The 22,500-nt window shown below is 41.7% G+C and overlaps 1 protein-coding gene across 4 annotated transcripts in view; it reads left to right on the top strand.

The window, feature by feature from the left end:
* Positions 1-22,500, top strand: part of BTBD9 (BTB domain containing 9) — a 411,265-nt gene that overhangs the window by 310,887 nt on the left and 77,878 nt on the right. For all 4 annotated transcript variants that reach the window (XM_081827407.1, XM_081827405.1, XM_081827406.1 and 1 more), the window contains exon 9: positions 5,554-5,661. In XM_081827407.1, the coding sequence (XP_081683533.1) occupies positions 5,554-5,661 (108 nt within the window). The remainder of the gene's footprint in view (positions 1-5,553; positions 5,662-22,500) is intronic.

Raw genomic sequence — 22,500 nt, 5'->3', positions numbered from 1 at the left:
GATGACTTTCTTTGTCTCTTTGTGCCTCTGGTGAAAGAGTGTCACCCCCGAAGGGCCATGTTTTCATCATGTCATTTTAAGCAAACAGGGCCAATTAAGCCAGAATCTCACATAATTCTCAATTCTTGAGAAACGAAATCTAGTTGGTGCAGCATGGGTCATGTGTCTTCCCAGAATGTACTCAGGTCCACAAACCAAGCTCAGGAACCCCCCATGTCCACCTCAGGGTTAGGCCAGAAACAGTTCTCCCGGAGAAGAGTCACTGTATAATGGACAGACATGCAAAGAAAAAACTCTAACCACCGCCCCCACACCTCTACTAATGTTGCAGCAAATTCTAAAATATTACAACTGGAGGAGCCCTTAGAAACCATCGAATCTAGACCTTTAATTTCACAAGGGATGAAGCCGAAGTGCAAGTAAGTGAAGTGACTTGCCTAATGTCACTTAGTCAATACTCAGTAAATATTTGTTGAACGGAAGAAGATTATTTCTAAAGAACTTAATTTCTGAAGATCTTGAACAAAGACTAGTGTCTAAACCTTTGAGGTCAGAGTATCTTGGATTTTGGCTGAGAGATTAGAAATGGATTTGATAACAAATTAGTGTGTTACTAATATCCCGGCATTGTCTTCTCTTCATTGCGGGTTTTTGCGTGAGCGAGGAACATGGCAGCGTCAGCCAACGTGGTCCCGGGCCTTCCAGTGGAATCTCCCGTGATGGACAGTTAGAAACAGGCAAAACAGATACTTGCTGCTGACCGAAAAGACACCGATTCAGTGGGGAAGCTGTTGATCTCAACTGTTTAAACCTCAGCACTGTTCCCAATCTGGCACAGAATTAATCCCTTAAGAAAGGGATGAAAAAAATGCCATTCAGCACAACATAGTTTGTCATCGCATGCATAATGCAGACTTTCCAATTAGAATGCTACAATTTGGAAACTTTCTTCACAGACTGATGAGAGAGCAATTATTTTAAAGAAGGGAAAACTCAGTCCACTGGGTTTGCCTCAAGTCACTTCTGACTCAAGCCGCAAAGACAAGAGTTTTGAAAACATATTCACTATTGAATTTTGTATCAAAACAGCAGCAAGGAGAGCAATTAGTTGCTGTAAACTGAACCCCGGTAATCAATGGTATGCAGCCAGCCAGAGCATTTATGGAAGATGTAAGCAAAATCACATCTGCTAATCAATTAAAAAAAGCCCAGCACTTCACTGCTTTTAAGAGAACTCCACAATGAGACTGAAGGAAGATGGAGGAGACAACGTTTAATATCACCGGTCGTTTCATGCGGTGCTCGTTAGGGAGAGGGGTTTGTGGCAACAGCCAAGTAAGACCTGATCTGCATCAATAGATCCTGGCCAGTGGCTTCCTTTATCCAGCCCCTTCTGGAAATGGCTTCTGATGTCTGGGTGGAGGTGTGTTAGATGTAGGGGGATGTGTTTAAGGAGCGCCTCTCCAATAAGGTCAGAGGGAGTGTGTCTGTCCTGAGCGAGCTCCCTGAGTAAACGTTCCTCAGCAGATTACAAATCAGAAGTACCTCTGTTGTTGTAAGTACACAGACATGGGAACAGACTGCTGGCAAGGGAAGAAGTGAGGGAGTTGGTGGGTTTTTCAGTTGTGCCTTATTTGAACAGAATTCCTCTCCGTGGAAAAAGAGAGTGAGCCAATTTTTTCTTTAGTGTCCTTAGTCTGTGCTTGCTTTTCTTCAGCTGAATCAACAAAGGGATTTTCATTCCTGGCTAAGTCTAAATTCCAAGCAAATATTCATCCAGGCACATGAATTAGAATCTCTCTTAAAAACTCCAAAGTGTAGGTGGCTTGATCACCTGAGATCCATCAGTGTCCCTTTTCCACTCAGGAGTCACCATGACCCTACATTTCCAGCCCCCAGGGACTCTTAATAGAGGAATAGAAAGGCGATGACTCAACCACTGTGTGCGTTTGGCTGCTGGTCAGAGAAAAGCATTTAGGCCAGGAGAAAGTATTGAAGTAAAGATCGATAGACTGAGCTAATAAAAATTAATATCTTCAGCATGCAAACTATGATAGGCAGTAGATTAATATCCTTCAAATATAGAGGGCATCTTGTAAGTCATTAACAAAAGGATAAATATAAGTAGAAAATGGGTAAAGTGTTCAAGTTCAATGATAAGTAAAAAGCTGCAAATTAATGACATAGATTTCATCTATCAAATTGTCGGTATTTTTGGGCGCCTGGGTGGCTCAGTTGATTAAGCGACTGCCTTTGGCTCAGGTCATGATCCTGGAGTCCCTGGATCGAGTCCCACATCGGGCTCCCTGCTCGGCAGGGAGTCTGCTTCTCCCTCTGGCCCTCCCCCCTCTCATGTGCTCTCTCTCAAATAAATAAATAAAATCTTTAAAAAAAAAAAATTGTCAGTATTTTTAAACATAATACACAATATCGGCAATGACGCACAGAAGCAGGCATTTGTTATATATACATGGCTGGTAATGTGAGTATAAACTAGTACAGACTTCTGTTTGGGGGAGGGGAGAGGTGTGTAGCCTTTTGTAATACGTGTCAAGGCCTCACCTACTCTACCCCAGGAGTTTCACTTACAGAAACTTTACAGGCAGTGGTCATAGATTTAGCATAAGAACGTTTCATCACAGAGTTTTCCTAGCAATGTAATATTACCAACTACCTAACTGTCCAATAATAAGAGACTGATTAAATAAATCGTAGGACATCCATAAGGTGAAATTCTGTGAAGCCAGTACATACGATGAGAAAGCAAATTTGATAGATACAAAAGAAAGGTGTTCATAATAAATCATTAAGCGAAAGAAACAAGTTCCAAATAATTTGCACAGACTGTATGTGTTTACAGAATTACTAGAATCACAGGTGATCTTCATTTTAAAATAAAAATCTGTCTTGAAACAAGTTGGAGGACTTTATAGAAAAAGCTACTAAGGGACAAAATATGCACTACTTTAAAAATTCTTTTAATATCCTCTCACTCCAGGAATTTCTACTAGAGCATTTGTGATACTTACTTATAATTGGTCTTCCTTTTTATCTTCTTCATATCCCATCTCCTCAGGGCAGTCTTTTTCCATGAAATATTTTGAGATCTGGTTAGATTCAATCCCAAAAGGGCCTGATTATTTTCCTTTGGATACACTGGTAGAAACACTAATTCATGATTATCGAGAAGGATAGGGATTATGATAAACCTGGCTCTCCACAAATAATCCAAAATCCCATTGGGGAGATAGCCTCAGCATTGTTTCCCAAAAAGCCTGTCATACCAGCGTTGTTAAGTAAAGAGAATGATTAATTAATTTGAAGATTTGTTTTCTTGTTTTTAATCTACTCTGGCAGAGTTGTAAATTATTTCAGTCCAGAACATGTTTGAAACATACACTATGAACAGAATCCTTATGTTTGGAGTAGAATTTTTTTTTAATGAGAAGATCAACAGTCTTTCTATAATTTTTATAAGAGCTAGACAAACATAGAAATAAAAATTATACTTTTAAAAGTTACTCAACATAAATGTAAATTAACAGGCTAACTGCATAAAAGTTCTAAGAAACTAGAATAATATTCGAGGAAATGACTAATGAGGGAAATGATTCACTTTCTTATCAGGCAAGCTGGTATAATCTGAAAGCAGAATTATTAGACACCTAAAAACAATAGGGTGGGACCCTGTCTGATTCATTCAGAGTACTTTGAGAGATTAAATACCCAGGCGAATTGAGGGGACTACTCGGGTGAATTAAGGTGGAATGTGTTTCTGCTTTACTTAAAAGATGAATTCCAAAATATTAGGGAGTGTGGGTTTTGTCATTGATAGCAAACGAAATTACACTTGAAAACAAGGAACAAAAGGTAAGGGGAACACAGTGTCATTTCTAATCTCCACTAACAGCGTTATCGGTGACACTAAACTGAGCTTGTGTAAAGGGTTTTTACTGATTATCATTGCAAGATCAAGGGCAAATAATATGAACTACTTTTGTAGAGTGATAGTTTGTGGATTGTAAATTGGGACCCAGGTCCATAAATGGGGAGTAAAGGAAGCACTCAGCAAAGGGATGATAGAAATGGGCTTTGGCCAGGACACCAGGTTCGAACCCTCTATCTGCCAGCACTGTTTCAGCATAGACATGTTACTTAACAGCTGTAAGCCTTACTCTCACCATCTGCAATTTGATGAGAATAATAATGCTTGCTAAGGGGATTTTGGAAGCCCTTAATAAGATAAATTATATAGAGCACCTAACATAGGGCCTGGTACACAGTATAAGCATTAAAGAAATGTTGGCCACTATGATAGTAATAATCATCATTATTACTGTTGTTACAAATAAATATTCATTGAATGTAGGCTCGGTGAGACACCATACTGAGTACGTGGGTATAGAAGGATCAGTAAGACATAGGCACTGCCTTCGGGGAGCTCACTGTCTGTTCTGGCCATTGGAGGAAGCAAATGTGCGTGACCGAATGTAAAACAATAGATAGATATTCTGTATGAGAAGGACTTTTGAGGCTGAAATCATAATTCTTTGTTTGTTTTTTCTTTTTGAGGCTGAATCAGAGAACAATGGCCTCTCATTTCCTGCCACTGTGGCACTTTCAGAAGCAAAATGCTGGACTGTTGTCTAATCCTGTATTACAATACTTAGATTCTTTTCTCTTATTCTTTTTTTTTTTAATTGAGGAGTAACACACATACAGGGCACAAATCAACTGGATATTTACTGTGTGCATACCCATGAACTACCGCTTGGTCAGACTCAGCACACTTCCAGCATCCTGGAAGTTTCCCTCATCCCCTTTCGCAAGCATTACCTCTCCCAGAGGTAACCACTGTTCTGATTCCTGTCACCAGCGATGAATTTTGTCTCTTTTGAGCTTCATGTAAATGGAATCACATAGTCAATGCTCAGGTTCTTATCTGAGCTAAAAAGGAGATATGAGGAACAGAACCCAAGTAATCTCTAAATAATAAGAAAGTTTTACTAACGAATATATGTTTGTTTGTATCTTCAAATCAGATCATTGTACCACAGCTATGCAAGAAGTCTGCTAAGAATGAGAGGGAATCTAAAACATGATAATTGAGGTCATTGGGGCATACTAGTTATTATCAGTCAGGAAGCACAGAATCCCCCCATGAACACTAGTCTCAAGCATATTACCTTTGGTCAGCCCAGCCAACTGGAGATCAATCAGGAGGGAGGATTTGGGGACATCTTCTCACGGATAAGCCAACCCGAAGAGCATCGCCACTCAGGGGACAAGCGCTGCCTGAGATTGGGTGACTGGTGAAAGAAGTTCCTAAAGAGACATGGCTTTCATTGCACACTGACTCCACCTCCTGTCACCAGACTTTTGCCGGGGATTCACTTCTTTTCTCCAGCCTGGAAGCACTGGGGGCGGGGCAGGGTAGGGGGGAAGGAGGCAGGAAGGAGGGCTAAAGTAGACATGGATTTCCTTATGCCAACAGCATTAGGAAAGAGCCAGCTAGAACATTCACAGCATTCTTACGTATTTTCCTTTGTTCAGGTTACTACTTTGGGACTGCGATGATCGAAGCTACAGCTACTATGTTGAGGTCTCCACCAACCAGCAACAGTGGACCATGGTGGCCGACAGAACTAAAGTCTCCTGCAAGTAAGTTTTGTCTTTTCACAGAATTGTTTCGAATTTAAAAGACAGTCTTTCTGATGGATTCAGAAGGTTCTAATGAAGATTTATGGAATCACCAAATTAGATTCTTAGTTGGAGGTTGAAAACATACTGATGATCCTTTACTTCAGTTTTGACTATTAAGTACTTTGATGAGAATTTATTTTTTTTATGTGATCAAACAAGCTTTCCTTGTTTGGTTGTTTGAACTTGACTCTTGGAAATGACATGTCCCCGAGCAGGAAAAAGAAGGATTTCCATGTGCAGTCCTCTCTTGGGTCCCCACCCCTGATACCACACACTACCCCTTTAGAACTGTTTTCTTCCTTACAGAATTTTGCCAATGCAATACACACTTTAGTACTTATTCTGGGACTCCGTTCCCCACCCTCATGTCATTCCCAGGGTTACCTTTAAATATTTCTCTCATCTCGGTGCCAGCTACACTGTTACCTAAACGAAAGAAAGCTTGGTATCCTAGGCCCCTAGTCATTTAATGCATATGGCTTTGGGGCTCCGTTTGCATTTACATTGTTGTGGGGGGAAGCTAAGAGGAAGGATCCTATGGGTTCTGAACAGCCTGAGATCATGACTACATGTGTATATACCCATATAACTCACTCCGATCAAAATTAGCACATTCCCAGAATCCTAGAATCATACCTTCTCTCAGTCATTACCTAAAAAGAGCTCAGTGCCTTTTTGGGTAGAGCCAGATTCTCTGGGAGGCAAGATAAAGCAAAATAGCTGAGATTTCTTTCTTTCTTTTTTTTTTCTTTTTTAAGATTTTATTTATTTATTTGAGAGAGAAACAAAGAGAGAGAAAGAGAGCACAAGTGGGGCAGGGGCCTGCAGAGGGAGAGGAAGAAGCAGACTCCCCACTGAGCAGGGAACCTGATGTGGGGCTCAAGCCCAGGGCCCCGGGATCATGACCTGAGCCGAAGGCAGCCGCTTAACTGACTGAGCCACCCAGGCGCCTGAAGATTTCTCTTTTTTTATTATTGAAATATGATTCACATACCATATAATTCCCCCTTTTAAATGTACAATCCAGGGCGCCTGGGTGGCTCAGTTGGTTAAGTGACTGCCTTCAGCTCAGGTCATGATCCCAGGGTCCTGGGATCGAGTCCCGCATCGGGCTCCCTGCTCTGCAGGGAGCCTGCTTCTCCCTCTCCCACTCCCCCTGCTTGTGTTCCCTCTCTCGCTGTGTCTCTCTCTGTCAAATAAATAAATAAAAATCTTTAAAAATAAATAAATAAATAAATAAATAAATAAATAAATAAATGTACAATCCAGTGGTTTTTAGTGTATTCACAGAGTTGGGCAATCATCCCTACTATCTAATGTTTCAAACATTTTCATCACCCCCAAAAGGAAACCTCCTACCCATTAGCAGTCTTTCCATTTCCTTCCAGTTCCCACAGCCTGGTTATCTCCCTTCTGTTTCTATGGATTTGCATATTCTGGACATTTCCTATACACAGAATCATACAGTATGTGATCTTTTCTTCTGGCTTTTTTTACTTAACATATACTTTTGTCAAGCTTCATTCATGTTGCAGCATGTATCAGCACTTCATTCCTTTTTATGGCTGAATAATATTCTATCCTATGGAAAATATACATGTCACATTTTGTTTATCCATTCATCAGTGGATGAACATTGGAACTGTTTGCACTTTTTGGCTAAAATGCGTATTTCTGCTATGAACATTCCCGTGCAAGTCTTTGTATGAACATATATTTTCAGTCCTCTTGAGTATATTCCCGGGAGTAGAATTGCCGGGCCTTATGGTAACTTTGTGTTCAAGTTTTTGAGGAACCGCCAGACTTTTCCGCAGCAGCTGCACCATTTTGCATTCCCACCAGCAATGCGGGAGGGTTCTAATTTCTCCGCATTTTTGCCAATACTTGTTACTGTCTATCTCCTTGTTCACAGCATCTTAGTGGGAGTGAAGTGGTGGTTTCGGTTTGCATTTTCCTCACGGCGAATGATGTCGAACATCTTTTTGTGGACTTACTTGGCCAAGATTTCATAACAGCATTAATGATGACTTGTTTGATGCAATGTCTGACACCGTTACCATCGTTATGATCGTAATCAGCGTAGAGCACGTTTAATGCTTCCATTGGTTAAGGTGACACTTGCTAGACTCAGAACCCACAGGATCCTTCCTCCTAGCTTTCCCCCACAACAACGTAAATGCAAACGGAGCCCGAAAGCCATATGCATTAAATGACTAGAGGCCTGGGATACCAAGTTTTCTTTCGTTTAGGTAACAGTGTAGCTGGCACTGAGATGAGAGAAATATTTAAAGTTTACCCTGGGAATGATATAGATTCAGGCATAACCTGAATCTATAACGGAAAGTGGCCTCAACATTCCGGTGCCTTAACACAGTAGTTTATTTCTCAGTCATGTAGCAGGGAGTATGGGCGTTCCTGGTTGTCAGGTGGCTCTTCTCCACAGGTGACTGAGGAACCCAGGCATCTTCCTTCTGGTGGCTCTGCCATCATCTGGGGCCTCATCAGCATCATCTGCATCTAGCTGGCAAATGGGGAAAGAACAGAGAAAAGGTACACCTGGTTCTTCTGAACAGCCTTGGCCTGGATGTAGTGACCGTCCCTTCCACTGGCATGCGATTGAGGAGAAGCAGTCATTTACCACACTAGATGCTGGTAGGGCTGGAAACCATAGTTCTGGCTGGGCAGCTACTTCTCAGCGGAGCACACATCTCGTAGCCGTCTCTGCCGTTGGATAAGAAAACTAACAATTATTGAGTAACCCGTATTCTATGACTTTGGTGTGTTTTGTCTCATTTTGTCCTGAACATAAAACACCTTGTGGAATATTGTCCTCATTTAATAAAAGAGAACATGGAGGGCTCTTTTCATTGTACCACGAAGCCTTACTAAAGAGGGCTAAGCCCAGCTAAATGATGGAAACAGGGAAATGAAATGATTAGCTCATTTCCAAGTGCCTAGAACGTGTTTTATACAACAGGAAGGCCTTACAGGCCCATGAACAATTGCCCATTTATCTTTTCAGAGCCATTGCTCACTGAGTATACAGCTCACAGGCCAGACCCTCTGCTTCCCCATCTTTTCCACATCTCACTGGTTACCATCACCCATCTTGTCTGTCATTTTATGTGTTATAAATTAGATGCCTCATCTCTTTATGTTCCCCTACTGAAGGTGTGGTACAGTATGGGTTTTTAACAAGAACTGGTTGGCTAACTGCTGACCCAGGTATATATCATAATGGTTTTATAGTTATTTAAATGGTTTTTTCTTGATTCAAAAATGCATTCACTCATTAGATCCCTCCCAGTAGCTTTTTTTTTTTTTTAATTTATCTATTTCTTTATTTGAGAGAGAGAGCAAGAGAGTACAATCAGGGGAGGCAGCAGAGGCAGAGAGAGGAGCAGACTCCCCGCTGAGCAGGGAGCCAGACACTGGGCTTGATCCCAGGACCCTGACATCATGACCTAAGCCAAAGGCAGACACTTAACCAACTGAGCCACCCAGGCGCCACCTCCCAGCCACCAGTAGCTTTGTATTAAGTCATCAACATCTTTCCCCCACTTCTTTTTGTATTTTGTTTCCATTAGTTGGTAGATTTAAATAATTTATATGTTTTTAACCTTCTGTGTTAACACTTATATGCTACAGCGATATATGTTTTTACAGATTAATAAATAAATAATATATTATAAGAACAAGAATAGTAGCAAGAAGGCAAGTACCTTTTAACCCCCTAAGAATCAATGGAACTTAAGGTTATGACTTTATGTTTGGAGGCGTAACCTGAATCTATTGTGCCTTTCATTTTTGAGTTAGGTGTTAAGAAATATAGTAGAAGATACGCAGACAATAAAAGAGGAAAGCCTTTCCTTTTTTTTTTTTTTTAAAGATTTTATTTATTTATTTGACAGAGAGAGACACAGCTAGAGAGGGAACACAAGCAGGGGGAGTGGGAGAGGGAGAAGCAGGCCTCCCGCAGAGCAGGGAGCCCGATGTGGGGCTCGATCCCAGGACCCTGAGATCATGACCTGAGCCGAAGGCAGACGCTTAACCGACTGAGCCACCCAGGCACCCCAGAGCCTTTCCTTTTTAACTAATATACTCCAGAGCAGTTCTCAAGAGAGGATTCTATTAGCTTCAGAAATTGTAGCCTCCTTTTTTTTGAAATAAAGTATGTGAATCATGTTATAAACGAAATTCTATAGGATCTTTAGAGATCACAGCCATGTCTCTTGATAGCATTCTACCTAGTCAAGAAATCAAAGGACAGATTTTTGCTGTCCTCTGAAAAATAACTACGGAATGAGATTCCCCAGTGTCTCCTCGTAAGACCCTCTACTCCTGGAGCAGGATATTTTCCTTTATTGCTATGCTAAGTCCTTTCTGCTACAGTTGGAGCTTTGCTTGTTTTACTCTCAGGATAAAGGCTTATTTTCTATCACAGATAACCATGTTTTTGTATACACTGATTTGGGTTTTTTCCAGCTTATTCAAAAATAACTGATACATAACATTGTGTGAGTTTAGGGTGTACAGTATAATGATACATACAGCAAAGTGATCGCCACAGTTAGTTAACACATCTGTCACCTCACAGTTTTCTTTCTTGCTATGAGAACTCTTAAGATCTGCTCTCGTAGCAACTTTCATATATGCATTTACTGTAGTCACCATGTTGTACATTCCATCCCCAGACCTGATTGATCTTGTAACTGGAACTTTGTGCTTTTTGATCCCCTTCACCCATGCCCCCCGCAACCCTCTGGCAACCACCACCCTTTTCTCTGTTGCCATAAGTTTTTTTTTTTTTTAGGATTACACGTTTAAGTAAGATCATACAGTATTTGTCTTTCTCTGTGTGACTTTTTTCACTTAGCATAATGCCCTTGCCATTTATCCACGTTGTTGCAAATGTACTAACTGATTTTATAAAATTACTTTTTACCCCTCCTTTTTCACATCATCTAATCCTATACCCTTTAGCCTTATTCCAAAAGACTTCATCCTCCAATCTTTGATTCCTTTTCTCTACTGTTGAACCCTAAATCTGTGTCGATACAGTAAGAAACCAACATTGGCTTTTTTTATTATAAATGTAAAACATGCATGGAAAAGTAATTTAAGCAATACAGAAAGATATACGTGAAAAGTAAAATTTTGCCTTCCCATCTTCTGTTCCATTCCTCAGAAGTAACTGCTTTTGACTATTTTTTTTAGTTTTTATAATGGCTCAACTATAAGTAATATTTTATATCTGTGTTTATTAATTTATCAGCTTTACTAATTCCTTGCTATTAAAAATGAGGAATTTAGCTCACTTAACTTCTCATTTTTTGTTACATTTTTCTCTTTAGTTCTGCTAACTACTTACCTTTTAAAATTAAACAATATACTTAAACCTCTATATTTTGATCCATCAATTGTAGATAGTAATCCTTGACTCCCTACTATGTATGAAGAAATTACCACCCTACATTTCCCTTTCTCTCTCCCCATCTTCTGTTAACTGTCCCACCACATTGACATTGTAAAGATTTACGACACTTATTTTCTGTTCTGTAACTTATAGTTAAGCCTTCCACGTGTTAACTATAAATTGGTCTTGAAAAGGGAAAACGACTAAAAACTCATTATGATATTATGATTATGTAAACACTGTTCACTGCAGATCTGTAATTCCTTGGATTAGTATAGTGAGGGAAATATGTCACTAAACTTGTGTCCCTCTTGGAAGAATTGTACTATGTTATCAAATGGATTTGATTTTCTTACAAGTGCTCAGAATTATTCCCCATATAACAAATAGCTTCATATTAGCTAGCTTTTTGTTTTCTTGGAGTTTCTAATTGCCTCTTTTTCCTATTTACAGAGGTTTCTGAGGCGTACTGTTTGTTCATTGGTTAATTTTAAACAGACTGCTTCCTAGGCCTACTATATAACTAAAATTTCTTTTTCTTTCCTATCTAGGTTGGTTTCACTCTTTCTTGGATGTGGGTAAAGGGTTAACAAAACCCTGTTTCCTTGGCAATGAGATACTGACCTTGGGCCCTGTTACCTTTTTAGATCTGTTCCCCTGAAAACCTGATAGAAATGGAATGTCAGCTATTAGGCAACATTGCTTATGATGAAAATTACCCCTGATTGGTAATTGCATCTGGCCTGGGAGGACTGTAAATATCTGGTTGGAAGCCATAGCTTTGGGTTTCCCAAGTGTGATGACTTTTGTGACTAGGCACATCCCTTGTGAAAATTCTGGGATCTTTGTTTATGGAGCTATTACAAGAGATAATAGTTTCAATTTGGAATATGAGGCTTCTGAGCCAGAGTGGTTCCACACCTGCCCACTCTTACCTGAGCTGTCATCTTGCATGCCAGTGGGAATAGCTCCTATTCAGTGGTATCGACCCCTGCAGGGACTCCCACTAAGGAGATATGCCTGCTGTTACTCTAGTGGCATAGTGTTTTCTTTCTCTCTCCTGGGTGAATCCGAAGCCCAATAGGACTTTGTTGGGTCTCAGTCAAGATCTCTCATAGGCATTGCACAGAGTAAATGTATTCAGAATTGTTTTCAGAAACAGGCTATGTGAAAGGCAAATTTTCAGAATCTTGCATGCCTGAATCATAGTTTGACTGGGTATAGAACTCAGTTCCTTCAGATTTCTGAAAGCTTGGATTTATTGCCAAATAGCATCTAATGTTACTGATGAGAAATCTCATAGAATCTGATTCTTATTACTTGTAGTAATGTATTTTTCCCTGTAGAAGTCTTAGGATCTTCTCATTGTTGGAGGTGTTAAATTTCACAGTGATATGACTGGATGTGGACTATTTTGATTTACCCTGCTCACTTTGCTTCAATATGGAAATCTACCCTGCTCCCTCAGATGTATAAATAATATTTCATCCACCTGCCATTTTCTAGAAATTCCCCCAAATCTTGATTTGCTTATATCTTTCCCTCCAGTTTGCCACACCTTTATGAGTGTATTCCATTTGTATTTCTTTGATGTCATCTCACTGGTTTCCAGGAAGGGAGAAAGGTCAGTGTATGTCATCCATCTTCAACCTGAATCCCCAAAAGCTCTACTACATGGGCTGTTGATACTCCCCCATGACCCCAAATCCTTTTCCTTTCTTCCTTGTGCCTAGCTATCCCTTCCTCGTGTTACAGAGCTGTCGTGTTTACTGCCAGCATATATTCCTTAACATATTGACTCTATTCATGTTCATTTTTTAACCATTTCTTCACTTTGTCGTGGTCTCGATGACTGACAATTTTGTCCATAGAAGTACTAGTCATCTTGGCCATCATCGCTCCAAGACTATGCCCTTGGCAAACATTTTGGCAAATATAAATTACTAATTATAAAGAATTGATCATTGATACTACTGAAATTTTTCTTTTTCCACTTAAGTATTCTATAGCCATAATCGAGAATTACCTAGGATTTCTAGTTTTTAGCTGAATTTTCACACAAGCTATCTGCCTGCCAGATATACTATCTGGATTCCCTCCTAAATAAGTTTTATTCTCCAACCTCAGTGTTCATTAAAAATGTTGTCAAGAGTTTTTAATAACTTAAGAAAATACTTATATAGTAAGATATTTTTAAAGCAGAGTACAAAACTATACAAGTATTTTCACAAGTAGGAAAAACAATATGGAAGAAGAAAGCCAGATGGAAATACACCAAAATGTTGTTAATGGCTGCCTCTGTGCACTGGGATTATGTGAATTATTTCTAGTTTTCTATATTTTTGACCAATTTACATATATTTCTTTTACAATCAAAAAGATGACTTCTTTTGAAAAAGATGTTTTTTCTTGCTGCAGTCATAAATGTTTTTGTAGATTTGTAGTTTGTCCTTGCTGTTATTTGAGCAGCATATGTTGGCAGAGTGGCATGGTTTATTCACTGCCAGCTATAAATTAAAGAAATTAAATAAGTGCTGTCCATAGCAATATCCTAGTAGCTTTTTGGAACCTTGAAGCCACTTACCCCAAGCACAAGTTGTGCTTCCCTGAAAAGGACACCTGAGCCACATTCTCCTTATGCTGCTTCTCCCCTTGGGCCTCTTAAAGCCCAGTTCTGTGAGAGTACTTCCTCCTTTTGCCTTTCCCCAGGGCTTCAAAAGTCCATTTCCACCCAGGGTTTCCCCTCTCAGAGGGCCCCGGCCTCCTTGAGACCTTGGAGCACCCCTGTGGGTCAGGTAGTTTCCACATCATCTTAACTTGAGAAAGTTTCTCCCCTGTGCCTTCCCTGAGAAGCATTTTGACAGCCTCTGTGTCACCTGGAAAGGCTTCTGTGGGGTCACCTCACCTTCTCCCTGGTCTTCAGTATGATGATATTAATATCACAGAATATCTGTGTCCCCCTTGCTGAGTATACTGTCATTTAGTCCTGGGGAAGGACAACCTTCTGTTCTGGGGTCTGTTTCTGTGCTGATGCTATTTATTCACCAGGAATCTTAGAAAGGGAGTCATGTTTCTTTTTCTAAGTGCTGCAGTGGTTGAGGACAACGGAATAAATTAAAGGTGGAGAGTTACAGCCTCAGAAAACTCTTCCAAAGTGTAGCAAGATTGAAAAATGAGACGTTTGAACCTGGACCATTTACCTTGCCTGTGATTTTGTGCATCTTCTTGGCCATTGTCAGTGCTAAAGTTGAGAAAGCTTTCTTTCCGCCAGCTTTGTTTCTTAGCCTGACACTTAACAAAACAAAAATCTTGGGCTGGTTCCGGGAGGTCGCTGCTAACCATGTGACCTAGGGGTTATGCATAGAGGGCTTGCCCTGTTAATGTGATGCGATAGAATGAAAGTGGGTTTTAAAGAAGGAAATGTCTCCACCATTGATACCAATGACAGAGGAAGTTCATACAAAGTGTCAAGTTTTAGTCTCCAGGATGGGATTGCAGCTCTTGGCTGTGGCAGAGATCCTGTACTGAAATATTACTATTTCTTGCAAGTCTCTGCTGTGCTAACAGCCAATTACCCTTACCCGCCCGGACGCCTGTCCCTGCGAGTTTGGAGGAGTGTGCTTGCTTGCTCCTTCTTAAAGAGAGAGCCAATTAATGGGCTCTAGTTGTGTTATTGTCACTGTAAAAAGGCTCGATGGAGATTTTATTTTCCTCTTTTCAGACTTAATTCCATTTTTCTACACAGGTTTTGACAGTAATGAAAAAAGCCAGTCATGTTCTTTCCTGTGTTTTTTTTTTAAAGGGCAAAAGCATTGGTGTTAATTTTGCCACGAGTTTTAGAACTTGAACGATAAAGAAACATGCACCTGGCAAAATGTGAATGGCAAAAAAAAAAAAAAAATGAAAAAAGTAACAATTCAGATAAAACACATACACACACGGAGGACAGGTCTGACAGTAGGCAGTCCCCTGGGCTAATGAGGCGGAGATATCAGAACCTGCCCTGTAGAAGGCTTCTGTCCATTAGAACAGACTTGGAGATACGTGTTAATCAAACTGTTGTTATGGGATTATATAGTACCAGAAGTAGATGAATATTTTGGAGTAGAAATCATCAGTAAGGAGTCAGTGACTCATACCTACCCATCTAGAGAAGGCATTTATCTTTTGCTCTACAGAAAATTTTCATGCAATACTTTACCCATATGTTGGGAGCCACGTGGAAAGTAGATTTTGATGCTAAGTAGGTGAACCAAGTTCTAAATTCAGAGCTATCAACAGGTTCTGTGGACCACCAGTGGGGAGGCCTTTCCCCACCCACAACATTTGACAGGTGAAGGATCAGTAAGGACATGAAGTCCCCTTGGATAGCAAATGATCAGAAGGAAGAAGCTGAGAGCTCTTTTCCCTACTCTGTGAAGATAATCATTTTTTCTATGCATGTTATTAAAAAAATGAACAGACCTCAGTAAAACTTTCTCAGTGAGCTGTGTGAGCACACTTAAAATGTGCATGGTCAGAAAGATTTTTCTTTCATTGTGGAATAACTTTCATTCTAATATTACATTCCAAATGACAAAAATCAATCAAGATCACACTAGTCCAACTACCATCATCTCTCTCCTCTCCTCTGCTCTGCTAATTGCCCCCACCATGTTCTCTCTGCACCCTCCCTCAAGTTTACATACTGTAGCCAGAGTGGCACATTTCAAGGACAATTCTGACCTTATACCTGCTTGAACCCTCAACTGGCTTCCCATTTTTCTCTGGATAAAGACCCAAGTTCTTCACATGGCCTAGAGTGCCTACACAATCTGGCCCCCTCCTACCTCTGCAGACGTTCCCTGCATTGGTCTTCCTGTGCTGTCTGTGTTCACATCAGCCTGGCTTCCTCTCATGTCCCACCATGCATCATGCTACGCCTTCCCACAGGGCCTTTGCACCTGCCACGGCCTCTATCTGGAGCCCACACCCTGCGCTTAACTGGTTAACTCCCGCTATCCTCGGCTCAAGGGCCACATTTTCAGGAAAATCTGCCCTGATCACCCATCTCAATCAGAGCAATTTGTTATTCCCTCTCATAGAACTGAGCTATTGTCCTTCACAGCTGATAGTGCAGCTTGCAATGGTCCATTCCTTAGCATAGTATTAGATTACTGCTTTTCTTCCCCTTTAGAATGTAAGCTCCATCAGAGCAGGGATATGGTCCATTTTATTCTTATCCATGGTAGCCTAGCAAGGACCTAGCCCTTGCATTGTTGTCTGAGTGGATGGGCAGACCACTCTGTCTCTAATCATGACACAGGTCAGTTTCATGTGTCCTGCTGCTGTCCGGAGCTGTCGTCTTCACAGGGCTCGCTCAGAAAGTCCGTCCATCTTCATTCAGAGGCTATCCCATGGAGCAAGGAAAAGTTTGTGGGAGAGCATAAAAGTTGCTCGTTGACCCTAATAATGTAGTCCTTGTACTTCTCTTTATTAATCCATTATTGATCTGTCATCGCTGATTCATTCACAGCCATCCTCCACGGTTTCAGTCATTGCCAGAGGCCCCATTTTCTCTGGGCTCCACATCTACCCTTGCCCCTCGAGTTAATGACTTGGATCCCCTGGTAACAGTTTATCACTTGCAATTGCTTACTGGCTGGAAGTCCATTACCTTTATTTTTAACCACTCTTCGAAAGAGTGAAGTTTCTCTTTATGGAGGGGCCAAGTGCTTTAAAACCTGTTTGCCAATGTGCCCCTTTCACTTTGGAAATTGATTTGATTTAAAATCCTGAGTTGTCAGATTAATATGTTTCAATTGCTTCTCTGGATTTTTAGAGCAAAATGTTAAAAAACAAACAAACAAACAAACAAAAACTGGTCTTGTTCTCTGGAGAGGAACTCTAAACCATTTGCCCAGGCAATCCAGGTACCTCTCCCAGCAGGGCAGATAGAGTTTGTCCGACAGAACACACCTCACTCCAGAGTCCTGGAGCTCTGGATCCCTCCCATGCTTTCAGAATGGCTGCAGAGGGTCCTGTCCCAGCACTGTCCAGAGTGATGCCTCAGAGACACCCCTTACCATGACCAAGCCTTGATTAACCCCTACCCTGGGACAGGCACTGCCAAGAAAGCAATGCAGACAGCCCCTCAGTGGGCCTCTAAAGTCAGAATCACATAACCCTAACGAAGGCAAGCAAGTTGAGCACACAGAGACACCAGAATAACAGTCATCAGAGAAATCCATTTATAAAAATGAATAGTCAGGAGCGCCTGGGTGGCTCAGTCGTTAAGCATCTGCCTTCAGCTCAGCTCATGATCTCAGGGTCCTGGGATCAAGCCCCGCATTGGGCTCCCTGCTTGGCGGGAAGCCTGCTTCTCCCTCTCCCACTCCCCCCTGCTTGTGTTCCCTCTCTCGCTGTGTCTCTCTCTGTCAAATAAATAAATAAAATCTTTAAAAAAAAAAAATGAATAGTCAGCACGTCCATCTGCAAAAAAAAAAAAGGAAAGTAGAGCCTATTTATTAGTCAGTGAACAAAGACAGCAGGAAGGAAAGTAACTGTAGTTTTGGTCATATCTTCTTAAAGTGGCCTGCCTCAGTTTGTCTCTGGGTCCGAGTGAGGAGTGCCATAATTTCACCATGATTAATGTCGACTCAGCTCTATCCCAGAGTGCTAAGGGGCTCAGATTTTCTTCCTGGGTTAAAACAAGCAAAGGGGCCCCTAGGTGACTCAGTCGGTTAAGTGTCCGACTCTTGATTTCAGCTCAGGTGATGAACTTGGGGTCATGGGATTGGGCCCCACACTGGACTCTGAGCTTGGCGTAGAGTCTTCTTTGGACTCTCTCTCCCTCTCCTTCTCCCTCTGCCCCTCCCCTCCATATGCTCTAAATAAATAAATAAGTGAATAAATGAATAAATAAATAAAGTCTTTTTTTAAAAAAAGGGAACAGAAAAACAAAGTGTTCCTGTGAATTCAGGGATCTAGCATGTACATAGAACCAATTTTTAGAACTAAAAGGGCATTCTTCCTTGACTATATGATTTATTCTCTTGGCTTCAGCTATCTCTTTCATTCATATTTTTCATTAAATGTTGGCCCTTTCTAGAATGGCTTCGCAAACTCACCTTGTCTAAAAGTAAGCTCATTGGGGCACCTGGGTGGCTCAGTCGGTTAAGCGGCTGCTTTCGGCTCAGGTCATGATCCCGGGGTCCTGGGATCGAGCCCCACGTCGGGCTCCCTGCTCAGTGGAGAGTCTGCTTCTCCCTCTCCCTCTGCCTGCCTCTCTGCCTACTTGTGCTCTCTCTCTATCTCTCTGTCAAATAAATGAATAAAATCTTTAAAAAAAAAAAAAAAAGTAAGCTCATTGTCCTCTTTCCCCGTAAAACACATAAAACAGCTCCTCTCCTTTGAAGGCCTTGCTTGTGTTTGTGGTAAGCCCCTTCTCCTGGGCATCTCTTACCCCTTTGACTCTTGCCTCTTCCTTGTCCCTGCACGGCCAGGAACCATGTCTTTTCTTTTATACCCTTTCTTCCTTTATTGTATTCCCATTGCCCCCATCTTAACTGAGACCCTCCTGCCTCTCCGTTAGACTATTCTAGTGATCTCCTTCAATCTGTACTCTATCTGCATCTGTTGCTGTTTGGGTATCTGGAACAGTGTTGCTGGATGGGAGCAGTCTGGCCAAGACTCCTTACTCCCCTGAACAGGCACCTCCAGCAGCCGACTGAGAAAAACCTCAGATCTTTGCCCGAGTCGCCTTCTGTCTCTGCCCAACCAGCTTTTCCCAAACATCTCATTTTCAAATATCCTGCCCTACTGTTAGACTTCACGTTCAGATTTCAAATATATAACTACCGTACTTATCTCTCACCGAACTTTCTCACCTTTATTTCTTTAACTCTCTCCTTACCGGTATCATTCTTCCCTTTCAGTCTGGCCCAATTGCTGTTGCCAAATGAGTCCATGCTTTAGATCAGCTAATTATCTTTATTTCCTCTGTCTGGTCTTGAAGTCTCTAGCCCACCCCTGTTCCCTTCAAGACCCAGCCAAAAATGCCCTGTGAGTTCTTCTTTGACCTTTCTCCTCCCAAATACAGGTATCTGCTCCTTTTGCTGAATGCCCCACTGTATTTTGTTTCCATGTAGCCTGGCAGCATTCCCTTTTTCTTGGGTCTGTCTAGGAGGAGGGAGGAAATAAGGGACTAGGCTGGGAGGAAGTTTACTTCTTAAAAAGCTAGCCATTTTTCAAGGTGCACTGGGATCTACCCCCTTAGAAGTACAGGCCAATTTTCTCAGAGTAGCCTCTAGTACTAGGTCTGTAATAACATGCATAGCCCAGCCAGCTTTGATTCAGTCTAATATTTGTTGAGTGACCCTAGTAGGTAAAGGCTACATTGTGAGAGAGAATACTAGGAGACAGGAAAACACTTCTCTGAAGGAACTTACAGGCTGTCCGCAACTTCTGAACGTTCAGGAACCATCACCACACACACACACACACACACACACACACACACACACACACACACATACACACACACATGAAGTATAAAATACAAAATAGGATCCTGGAGTCATAAAATAGTTTAACTGAAAGTACCTTGGAAGTTATCGTCTTAAGTCTCTCATTTTACGGATGAGACTCTGAGACAGGTACAGAGTACAGATGCCTCCCCAAGTTCTCATCTAATGGAAGGGTCCAGATTCCAATCCAGATCTCCTGATTCTGAATCCCTTGTTCCCAGAATGTTACATCGCCTATAAGACCATAGTGAGAAACAGCCCCATAAGGGCTCTAAGAATAGAGACATGATCAGAATATAGCGTGGAATTAGGGATGTGTTTCTGAAAAGATGCGTTTGGAACCTAGCCGCTTACTGCTGGCCCACATTGTAACTGCAAACACTGGTGATTTCCCAACCAAAGGAAGCTATGAACTTCAGACTTAAAAATCACACAAAGGTACAAGTCAGAAGTCGGCTCACCTGCCAAGAAGGCATGATGAAGACTATAGATTACAAATCCACTTACATGGGGCGCCTGGGTGGCTCAGTCATTAAGCATCTGCCTTCGGCTCAGGTCATGATCCCAGGGTGCTGGGATCGAGCCCTGCATCGGGCTCCCTGCTCAGCAGGAAGCCTGCTTCTCCCTCCCCCACTCCCCCTGCTTGTGTTCCCTCTCTCGCTGTCTCTCTCTCTGTGTCAAATAAATAAATAAAATCTTAAAAAAAAAAAAAAACAAATCCACTTACATTTTCATATGATCTTCTGTTTTGCTCTCACTGCAGCTTCTTCCACAGAATATTAATTTATTCAGCCTATTAGCTGTATCATAATTCATGTTTTAAAAATTGGTTTTAAAGCACGGTCTCTATATCAAATCACCTAGGGCTTCATTATCTAGGTTTGGCATCTTCTGTTTTTCTTCCCTTTTCCTTCCTATTGCCTACTAAAAAAAAAAATCATTACACTATTCATTAGGCCATTTATTAGACTATTTCCTTCTACCAAAAGAGACTTGCATGTGTGTTTTTCCTCGGTTTTAAGCCAAGATCCATAAAGCATATTCCCCCCACAGTTGACATTTTCTTTTCACAAGCCCTTGAAATGGGATGGAAGAGAATTTCACCACAGAGCTGTAAATTATGTACTGAGTATCAGTAATAAACATTTCTTACAAGATTTTAAAGTGTAGTTTCAGAGTGGTGATCATCTGGAATTGCACACATTTACCAGCTGCTTTGGAGGGAGCTGCTGAGTGCTTCCTGCTCATACACTTTTCACCTCTTTATCCAAATTTATACAACAGTACAGAGCACATGTAGTAAACCTAAACAGAACAAAAGAATATTTGTACTCCTAGTAACGTGGCTTCGCGGTCTTGACCTGGAAGGGGTGAGGCAAGTTGTCGTCTTGTTGGTCCTTCTCTCCCCAGGAGGTTGCACATTAAATCTGTACCAGAGAGGTCGCAACTTTCCTCTGGTGAAAAAACCTGGATTAGATCCCTTGCTTCCTTACCTGTGCTTCTCAGAGCCTTTAGTGAAAGCGTCTTCCGTGGGGGTGATGCTCCGGCAAAGGAGGGCAGTTGGCGTGGGTGCCGCTGCTATTAGAGGAAAGTAACTTGTTTATATTGTTCTTTTCTCCTTCCTTGTTCTCCAGGGAGCCGCTGAATTCTCTATAGGACTTGGCAGTGGATATATAGGCTTAATAGAAATTCTGACTGCTGGAGCTTTGAAATGTATAGTCTTCTCTCTGGGGTCTGCTAGGGGTGGGGGAAGGAGGAGCTCATGGAAGCTTGTTGGTTTGTTTCGCATTTCTGAATCTTCTCAATTCATTTTTCCCAATTCAAATGAAAATCCAGACCTACCCTAATGTAATGTTGGATCACGGGCTTACACTAACAAGGGGATATGATTCTAAAGTTGATGTTCTCACAGCACCGTCGAGCCCCTCATATCACAGCCTCGGCCTGTTTGCAGGTGCTTCAGGTAGGCTGATTGAAGGCCTCCAGTGCACGGAGATGTGGTTATATTGCCCTGCGAGGACAGAGAACCACAATTACCTGAAGTAGTAATCAAGTGTTCAGTAAGACGTGGAATGTCCTGTCATCTACAATTACAGATGCATTCGTTTGTGGATTGCTAGCCTGTTTTCAGTTTATACCTTCACAGTGCATTAATACCACATTCTTACATTAATATTAATTAACTTTATAAATTTCCGAGGAGATGAGAAGGGGGAACACAGGGCACACAGTGTTCCAGACCATTCATATTTGGGGATGGAACAACTGAAACTCTCAGATATACTATTTTCCCCTTTTGGCACTTCCTTAACGAAGACTATCTTTCAACTAATCCTGAATCCCTGTCCTGCTAAAGCCCCCAGCCTGTGGGACACGGGCCTGCGTTAACTCCACAGTTGCGGTTTATCCATGCGTTAACTTAGCAGGCATACTTCGAGCACTGCTGTAGGTCAGGCACTGCGCTGGCTGGGCACTTTCTCCCTCTCGTGGACTCGTTAATTAAGCTTTTCCAATCAGCTCAGGACCACCGTCACCGAAGGGCCTTGATCCAAACGTAAATAGAGGCATTTGTGGATTCTGACACACTCAGCTAGACCAAATCTTCTCTGAGTGAATCAAGAGGGATAGCATTTATGGGAGAAAGCAGCATGCTAAATCTGGACCCACACACTACATAGAAGGGAGCGGGCTTGGCCTCGGTGGATAAATGAAGATCACTCCTTCTCCCTTGAGCCCGCTGGAGGGAAGCTCCGGTGCGCCTTTGAGCACAGATCTTCCTGGAGGTGGCAGGAAGACAGGCTGTACACTCAGCCAGTCCACTTCCTTGTTACCTTTGTATTGGCAGCAATGACCTCAGCCATAGGGAGGCTTGCC

The sequence above is a fragment of the Leptonychotes weddellii genome, chromosome 8 (assembly GCF_054177405.1).
Source record: "Leptonychotes weddellii isolate Sample4059 chromosome 8, ASM5417740v2, whole genome shotgun sequence".
In the NCBI taxonomy this organism is placed as follows: domain Eukaryota; kingdom Metazoa; phylum Chordata; class Mammalia; order Carnivora; family Phocidae; genus Leptonychotes; species Leptonychotes weddellii.
Note: the sequence above shows the minus strand (reverse complement) of the source record. Positions and strands in the feature narration are given on the sequence as shown.